This window comes from Ischnura elegans, chromosome 7 (assembly GCF_921293095.1).
Source record: "Ischnura elegans chromosome 7, ioIscEleg1.1, whole genome shotgun sequence".
Lineage (NCBI taxonomy): Eukaryota > Metazoa > Arthropoda > Insecta > Odonata > Coenagrionidae > Ischnura > Ischnura elegans.
The window spans coordinates 8,348,484-8,357,778 of NC_060252.1; the positions used below are offsets into that span (position 1 = coordinate 8,348,484).

Genomic DNA, 9,295 nt, shown 5'->3' on the forward strand with positions numbered 1-9,295 from the left:
TAACAATATATACTCCCTTTTTCATTCCAGAAGGGCAGGAAAATTTTGTTTTTTCATGACCACTATAAATGGTTGACTCACAATCATAATGCCACACTGATTTCTCGCTCGCTCTATTTTTCTTAAAAAAACACCAAACAATACTAATGTATGGGTATTCCCCAGAGAGAAAAGGGCAACATTTCCTACTACACAATACGGTCTGAAAGTTTGCCATTTTTCTCAATGCCCATAAATATCTCGCCACTTCTTTCAGAGAAAAATTATATTTACTTATCTTCTAAGCAATTCAAGGCAATCCGATCGCTCATCTGAAAAATATAATGAAAAATTATATTCTCTTATAAAACAATTTCTTTGCCGGTGGTTTTTCTAGGGAAAAATTAAAATACCACTTCTTATTTTATATTAACAGGATGGGAATAAGTTACCGTATTCAAAATGTAGGCACCACTTGTACTCTGAATAAACTTAAACTTGGGAAGTAACTGATATTTCACTTGTAAACATTGAAAAAATCTGAAAATCCTTCCCCCTCGACACTAGTGAACGCGAGCATGGATGGTACCCGTGACGCAAACGACAATATTAACATTGGAGTATATATTTTCGTATTTTTATCAAGACCATGTTGAGAAAAAAATATTGGAGTATTATGCTCGAAATGTTCCAAAAATTTTATTTGTAATATATGTGCAGTATAAGTTTACCGAACGATTCGGATGTCCCTCTCACTTCCCCTCACGCCAGAAAAATCCTTAAATTCTTCTCCGCTTTCTTAGATGGTGGAATTGTTTGGCTGTGTGGGGGGAGGGTTCAGCGGGACCCTCATATCTCTGAAATCGTGCTTGGGGCTCTTGGCAACGGTTAAAGTAGTCAACTTTCACCATTTGCACAATCCGATCAAATCAAATCGGTCCCCAGCAGACTAGGAAAGCATAAGAAATATGCGAAGGTCGACTTCGGAGAATAACAGAGACGGCTGCGCCAGGTATGTGGACCAACTTTTGAAAGTGACTGTACATTCATCACAATTGATGTGATATTTCTCCTGGAGGAGTATATCAGTTTCAGTAGTGCTCAGTAAGTCCCTTAATTTGGTGATCGATGCAGTGTTAGATTTGAGAGTACAAGGTGTGTTAAGGAAAATGGACCCCGGACCTTCACAGAGACTGCAACTGTCTACCTAGAAATAGAGGCCTGTAAAAAAATCATAAAATTATACAATATGTATTCTACATACTGTTCCACCATGTCCAGGGCCGGTTTAAGCAGTAAGCAATTAGTATGCGGCCGTATAGGGTGCCTGAGCACTCAGTCCAATGTTCAGTGCTAATCAAACAAGCAGGTTAAAGAATATACTCCACCATATAAATGTAGAAATTAGTATATATTGTAAACCCATAACCCCCAATACTCAGGTTTTTGTTATTCCCAAATGGACTCGTCCAGTCGTCTGTTAACATATACTGCTATTAGATCATGAGTCCATAGCTGATGGAACAATTGTTCCATCAGCTATGGACTCATTCGTAATAGTAGTCTGAATTTTTGTATGTAGTTGGTTTTTATGCTCTAAAAATATCATATTCAATATGTAAGAGCAAGCACGTTTTAAGTTCATGCTGATACCTATTTAAGTCTCGACCCTTATTCCTAAAGTATTTTTATTTATTTTAAAATGTATCTGGAGAGAATCCCTACTACTTCTCGGGTTATTTTTGTGGTGGGGCATGGGAGTGCTATTTGCTTATTCTAGAAAAATGCCTGTAAACGGCCCTGACCATATCTCACCAAATGCAGTTGAATTCCTTCTACTTATTGTTTTTTTCTTGCCACTGAGGCAACATTAATAATATAAGAGAGCAATGGAGATTGATTTTGAATGATGTGAAGTTTCAGATCTGCCAGGAGGCAAATGCTAAATTATTAAATTTGATGATTAAGAGGAGACTTGGAAGCCTGCTCAAATTTACAAGGCGACTAGTAAATCATTCGTGAAAGGTGGCTGAAAGTAGCAGTCCAAGCTTTAGTGGTGATTTGGCAGGTGAGTTCAAGCAAAAACTGATGTGAATCTGGAAGTACTACACCTGGGGTATAAATCAAGATACTATCGTGATATCCACCCTGGCGAAAAAGAATGGTAACATTTGTGTAACCTAATGGTAACTTTGGAGTGTACCATTAGTGTAGGAAAATGGTGAAGGCTGTGTGTAACCATAGTGTACATAGTTATAACTCCAGTGTACAATCTGTGTAACTTTGTGGTGAAGTGGCCCAATCTGTGTAGGTTTTGTGTGTATATTGTGTAACAATTGGCGCTGAATTGTGTACAGTGAGTACAGTCTGCAGTGGTACATGATGTGTACATGATGTACACTATAGTACCATTTAGTACACAGGTGTACAATAATGGTATCAAGGGTACCATGCAATTAGGATTAAACTTAAATACATAAATGCAGAATGTTTAAAAATCAATCTTTATTAGTGTATGTACATATTTGATGAATTACTATAAATCATCTGTCGTTTCCTCCCCTACTCCCTCTTGATGATCTTGATAGTTCCTGTTGAATGAAAAAGTAAAATTAAAAACATATGTCAAGCAAAATTTTATAACATGATAAAATGGACAATAATTTGGTTTAATGCATAACATTACACTTTTTCTGGCAAAATAATCTTTATTTTTTCAAAAATGAAATGAAACTGGTTGAGAAGACTTAATGTTTCACAATATTTTCATACATAACAACCCCTTAAGTTACTGCAGGGTCATTCCATGTCAACTCAACAAGGGTCCCACGCCTGCCATCTGAGATTTTGATCATTTTTTCCCTGTTGTTGTGCTTCTATGATTTTTTAGTGATGGTTGTAAAATGGTGGGCTACAGCACTTACATTTCAGGGCTTCCCCAAAAAGGTGGGTTGAATTTGAGTATTGAGATTCCTATAAACCCCTATCATTCTTTAAATTTAGCAGCCAAGCTATTTTTAATTTCCAAAGAGTATAAAATGGCAACATTTTAGAAAATATATGAATTTACTAGATATTTGCAATTAGGCAAAAAACTGGTTGAATATGTACCTACTTGAAGAATGAATACATACCTCTGACCTCTAAGCCTGATATTAAGCACTCCAGGCCTTCTCAATAGCAGTGACTGTGCAATCTGCCAAGGTGTACTGACTTCCTGTAATGGTCTTACGCACAAGAACTCTGATCTTAGATGTCAAACACCTATGGCCTAAATGATGTCTACTCTGTGTTGAGAGCTAAAGCATAGCAACATGAAACATGGGATTCCAATGAAAGTAACTAACACATTGAAAGTGCTCAAACTCAAAAGCAGACTTGAACTCCATATATCTAAATGTCTCCACTTCCCATATATTTTCATCATGCACCTGGATATTACATCGCTGATGTGAATGAAAACAGATGTTACAATGGCTTTATTGTTCAAACAGTTGAGGGTGGTACAATTCTTGTGAATTTCCTGACATCTGATGGTAAGGCTAGGTCAAACACGTGGCCAAAATAAGGATTAGTGCAGGATTACATAAACAAATTTGTGTTAATGCTAGTAACAGTGCGTAACACCATTACAGGAAGTCAGTACACCTTGGCAGATTGCACAGTCACTGCTATTGAGAAGGCCTAGAGTGCTTAATATCAGGCTTAGAGGTCAGAGGTATGTATTCATTCTTCAAATAGGTACATATTCAACCAGTTTTTTGCCTAATTGCAAATATCTAGTAAATTCATATATTTTCTAAAATGTTGCCATTTTATACTCTTTGGAAATTAAAAATTTATATATATACATTTAAAGAATGATAGGGGTTTACAGGAACCTCAACACTCAAATTCAACTCACCTCTTGGGGGAAGCCCTGAAATATAAGTGCTGTAGCCCGCCATTTTATAACCATCACTAAAAAATCATAGAAGCACTATCAATCATGGGAGCAACTTCAGGTTTAATTTTCCTGCAAGAGGGAGGATAGTGCATGGTTACAGCTACAGGGGCACAAATATGGTAGTTTTGAATAATTTGACTGGTGCGCAGAATTTTTGTGTGTGCCTCATTGACTTCAAACACTCATATCTTGGAAATTACTTGCAATGGGTCTTTAATATTTTGGATTTTTCTTAACTAAGGTTGAAACTAACAACAGGGATAAAATGATCAAAATCTGAGATGGTGGGCGTGGGACCCCCCAAAAATTGGTTGAGTTGACATGGAATGACCCTGCTCTTATTTATTTTACCTCATACCATGTTGATTCAAGCTAACTTATATTAAGCCAATTGGTAAAATAAAATTTGAAGCAACTTACGGAGCCAGGTTCTCTGCAATTTTTTTTTTCCCCATGCCAGTGTTCCGTCGTCCATTCAAGTCTCTGGCCAGCTTTGATAGCATGGTCATCACCTCCGCAGACTTTTGAGACAGTGCTGAGTGATTGCCCTCAAATCCAGTTCTGGTTAAGAACATTTCGTAGTGAGCTGCAGGGAAACCATAACAAATCAATAAATTATATCTACAAGTGCAACTCAGGAATATCTGTAAATATATATATACCTCTAGCTGCTGCTTCAAATTGTGTTGCGAATGGCACAAGCTCTCCCTTATTCTGGTCATGGACCCGATACCTCAGTCGCTTGGCCTCTTCTCGACTGTAACAGCCTAGCAGGAGTGCCCTGCACCATTTCCTGCTATTAGTTTCGCACTCCATCACTCTTAGGGCAGTTGCAGCAATTGGTATTCCTGGTGCAATAAATGCCTTGAATGAAAAAAAAATGAAAATGAAAAAAAAAAGGAGTTATGGGAAGAATGTTAAGATCACGATGTAGGAGACAATCTAGAATCTAGAAATTAGATTTTACCTCTTGTCCTTGTGCACTGCTGCATGAAGCTAGTTCACTTGCGACACCACTCGTAGGCAATTTAGCATCTGCAACAAGCCACAATTATTCAAGACTGGATTTAGTACAATTTGTAAAATTAAGAGGGGGAAAAAGGCTTCCAAGAAGAGCATAATGCATAGCAGTAGCTGTTGCTGAAATGGAAGCTATTAATCTTTGTTGCAATGTCAATTATTTAAAATTTTAAAATGAAATAAAATATCATAGGAAAGATTAATAGGAGGGATTTAACAAGGAAGAGGCACTTATTCAACCATTGACCCACTACAGCATGCTTTGAATCACACTTACTTAGAGTAGAGTCGACAGAGGCCAAGCAAAATTTTAAACTTGATACCTCTGAGGTCAAATTGGTAACTTGAGAGGTGAGGTCATCAAGTCTTGAGATGATCGCATCATCTTTAATCGATTTCGCTTCTAAATCTTTCTTTGCTTCTAGAGCAACACATTTCCAGTGCTCTGCCTCCTCCTTGTATTTCTTCACTTCAGAATCTTGGTCTAAGCCACAAGGGAAGGTGTTACCAGATGAAGACTTTGAAACACACTCATTGAGGCTGGCAGGCTTGGACAACTTAGATTTCTTTGAAACCCCAGGTTTGCCTTCACAAGTGATTGCCTTGACAAACTCATGCATTTTGTCCGTACTACAAGTATTTGCACTCCTCTTCTTACTTTCATTCTCTGCATTGGACTGCAATAGGAAAAAATGTTATCAGTATGCCATATTCTTGCATATAAATATTGGCCAGTGTTGAATGCTAAATTTAATTCATCCAGGGATTCAATAAAATAAGAATGTGAGAACTCTATCGAACCTGAGATTCAAGTGAAGTCTCATGTTCGATTGTTTTGTCATGTAAATCAACACATAATATGCTTCTTATTGGAAAGACAGGATTCACGACATATGATGAGAAAATAATTAATAACTAATCGTAATAAGAGAGAAAACAAACCTTCTTCGGTTGCACCAATCTTCCTCGCTCTACTTCACTCTCAGACCCAAGAGCATCAGAATCTGTCGGTCGCAAAACTGGCCACTTCAACCTGGACTTCTGGATGCTTTCGTTCAATGCTTTTTCATTCTCTGTGGATACATCCCGTAGATAATAATAATTATAGCAAGTGTATTGTATTTTTTAAGGTTTGAAACTTTGAACACAAACCAAATCGAACTTTCAAAAAATACCTAAGTCATACCTCGTGACATAATTCAGTAATACAATAGGCGACTTGGATGAAACTTACCGGCAATTCTACAAATGTAAACTTTGAAGAGCTGATATTTGTCCTTCGCATCACTCCACTCCTTCGACTTTATCAGGTACTTTTGCCCGGGATTAAAGTCTTTATCATGCCTCGGCTTGTGGTGAACGAGTTGATGCACTCTAACCGTTTCGTCCAGTGCATCCGTGTGCTTACACGCTACAAGCCAATCTTCCGGGATTTTTTCAGCTGCAGCAGCAACACAGTTGTCATTTACTGGATAAGGCATTATTTATCTAAAGCGCAGATTTACCGAATCAAATCTAGAGAAGACCGACGTCAAAACTTAAACAAACAATCCAAACGTACATAAACCGACGCGTAAGGAAAAATCCAAGCAACGTGGTTACGAATTTCTGCATTCAGTTGTTTGTTTGGATATGTCCTAAGAGTAAAATAATACTTCATGAATTTAAAGTGTAACTTTCGATATGTTCTTCACTATGGCGTAATACTGTTATTTATCCTCCGTCTCAATTCCAAATAAATCCGGTTGGAAAGGAAAGTTGATGTACCTCATGGATAAATTGTAATCTGATGTTAATAAAATCTTCTTTTCAAACCTAGTAAGTTATTTTGCAACAAAAGTTCCCTCTAACACTGAGTGTTGATCTACACTTGACAAAAAAATGTGGTACATGACATGCACGAAAAATGGGTACAGTTGGTGAGAATGGCCTGTAAGTACAGAAAAAGTGTGGGGTAATATCTCTGTACTATGAGTGTAAATTATTGGTATCGCGACACAGTGGTAAAATTGTGATGACATTTGTGTACCCAAAAATGGTGATTGATGTGTACAAATTGTGTACACTTCTGGTGTATGAATAGACTGGTAACTTAGTGGTATAATCTGTGTAACATCTTATGCATCACATTGAGTACAGCTGTGGTACCAATAATGTACAGGATGTACCAACTGTACGATTTGTGTAACTTTGTGAGTAGAAAAGTGTAGTAAATATGTAATTTTACATAATGTACCATATTTTTACACATATTTGTTACACAGATTTTTCGCCAGGGCACTCCTAAAGTGGGCCTATAATTGAATGAATGCATTGGTATCATTAGGAATAAGCTTCGGGGGAGGGTGACCCCCCTTACTCCAGGGGCGGAATTCTGTACACGGATACCGACGATCGTCGGTGTCGGTAGCTACCGACGATCGTCGGTAGCACCGATAGAAATGTGATTCACAAAACGCCGCTACCGACAGATTGTCGGTGCAACCGACAAATTCGTGACGTAATGCTTTTGTCGGTACGAAAGTGGCACCCGCACGCGAGGCTAGGCGCCTCGACCAATCATATTTCCCCTTTGTTTGCATTAAACAAATGAGGCTCCGAAAACGCCATCTGTTATTCGTCAGCCCGCGAAGAAGTTAAAAAGAGTTGATCACTGCTTTGTGAGATATTTACGATGTTTATTCACTCTGCGAACACAATTTCTTACTCCCGTTGGTGCGATGTGGCTTGTATTCCGAGATTTTGCCGTATTTACCATAGGATTTTTTCTAGCCCAAGTAAAAAAGCCTTTTTATTCAAGGATTCAACGGTCGTTGATAGAAGAACACCGGCAACATTTGGTGCTCAATGTATTGGAATTTTCAAGTATAATTGTCTTGAAGAGGACTTTGTCTGCTACATAATTGTTCACCTACGCTTATTATAATTGTATTCTTGGGATTAGCAGTGACGAAATTATTTTTATTAGTATTGTAACAATGTACCTTCATCTTCAGCCACGGTTTGTTTACATCGTTTGCCTCATTGTTCGCTGTGAGTCCGATGCTACCACAAGGGTAATTATTTCATTAGAAAACATTTTTGTCGCTTGAATTGAACATTTTGAGCTATTTAAAATACATTCGTTGAGAAAAATACCGAGATTCCGCGGATGTCACGGAAGGTATCATCAGTATCATCGCGTCAAGTGTTGTGATTGTGAACTTGAGTGACATACTTTACGCTATCTATTTGGAAGTGTTAACTTTTGCATTTTGATACCATTTGTGTTATTTCAAACTTAGCGTTGATATGACTTTGACTAAATATGCTTGATCAGTGTTAATTTGTGATATACCGTTGAAAGTATGAAGGTTTTCTCGTGTTGAAATGAAATTTTTGTAGTTTTATGATGAATAATTCATTAAATGTTTCCTTGTTTCGTGCAATCATTCTTTTTATTTGCCCCTTTCTACCGATGGAATACACGGTACGTACCTACTCAGTGCTCTTATAGTAATAATGAAAATCTATCTTGAAGTCCCGTACGGTGTTTGGTTAGTATGTTGAAGTAAATTCAGCATTAATTTTACGGGAAGTTTTGTGCACCGGTAACGACGTCAAAGAGTGAGAGGAGTTAAGTGATGCCATTTATATTCTTCTAAAATATAGTAGCAATATGCTTTTTCTATTTCGTCGTTGCTGTCTGATGCTCTCAAGAGTACTTACGAAGGTAGGAGAGTTATTTTCATTATAAATCCCATTCTCAGATGCTCACATAGGGTATTGAAGTTAATATGAAAGTGAACGAAATGTCCACGTATATATTTCATTGAAAGTGCATCAATAAGCATTCGTTTTTATTGACAACATAAATTAATTTCGGATCCAAACTTTACGAATCAACAATAGATACCTATCGTGTCTTGTTGTGAGTAATTTAAAAGCAAAGCAATACGTTACATACTTAAAATTACGGAATATTTATAATGTAAAATACCTTACGCTATTGGAACGCATAATGTAATATACGTGTAACATTGGTAAAGTTAAATACTGCTCCCACTATGTAAATTTTACGTTTCAAGTGTTTAATCAATCATTTTTATTATAAATAACATACAATTAGAGCGCTTCCACGGATCTAGCGTCGTAGATTATGATTTAAAATCCTCAGCTTAGGCCGAAAAGTGTAAACAAAAGTCCGCCATGATGCTAAAAATTTGTCGGTAGGTCCTACCGAGCGTTTTGAAATCGTCGGTATGTACCGACGCGTTTACCGACAACTGTCGGTAGGATAACGACAATCGTCGGTAAAACGTGTCTCCTGAATCGCTCGTACCGAGACTTATCGGTAGGACCGGCTTACCG

General features: G+C 37.5%; 1 protein-coding gene across 1 annotated transcript; it reads right to left on the minus strand.

The window, feature by feature from the left end:
- Nucleotides 1-2,464: 2,464 nt before the first annotated feature.
- Nucleotides 2,465-7,226, minus strand: LOC124162770. Its single transcript, XM_046539404.1, has 7 exons — nt 6,180-7,226; nt 5,888-6,018; nt 5,223-5,622; nt 4,893-4,960; nt 4,588-4,789; nt 4,346-4,511; nt 2,465-2,570 (listed from the first exon to the last, which is right to left on the minus strand). The coding sequence occupies exons 1-7, from the start codon at nt 6,424-6,426 to the stop codon at nt 2,516-2,518; spliced, it is 1,269 nt and encodes a 422-aa protein (XP_046395360.1). The 5' UTR covers nt 6,427-7,226; the 3' UTR covers nt 2,465-2,515.
- Between the last annotated feature and the right edge of the window lie 2,069 nt (nt 7,227-9,295).

Excerpts from the sequence above, each read along its gene's own strand:
- LOC124162770 (XM_046539404.1), bottom strand. The coding sequence starts at position 6,426 with ATGCCTTATCCAGTAAATGACAACTGTGTTGCTGCTGCAGCTGAAAAA. Across the intron at positions 4,512-4,587 it reads ATTTGAAGCAGCAGCTAGAG|CTCACTACGAAATGTTCTTA; the intron begins GTATATATATAT and ends GTTTCCCTGCAG. Across the intron at positions 2,571-4,345 it reads ATTGCAGAGAACCTGGCTCC|GAACTATCAAGATCATCAAG; the intron begins GTAAGTTGCTTC and ends TTCATTCAACAG.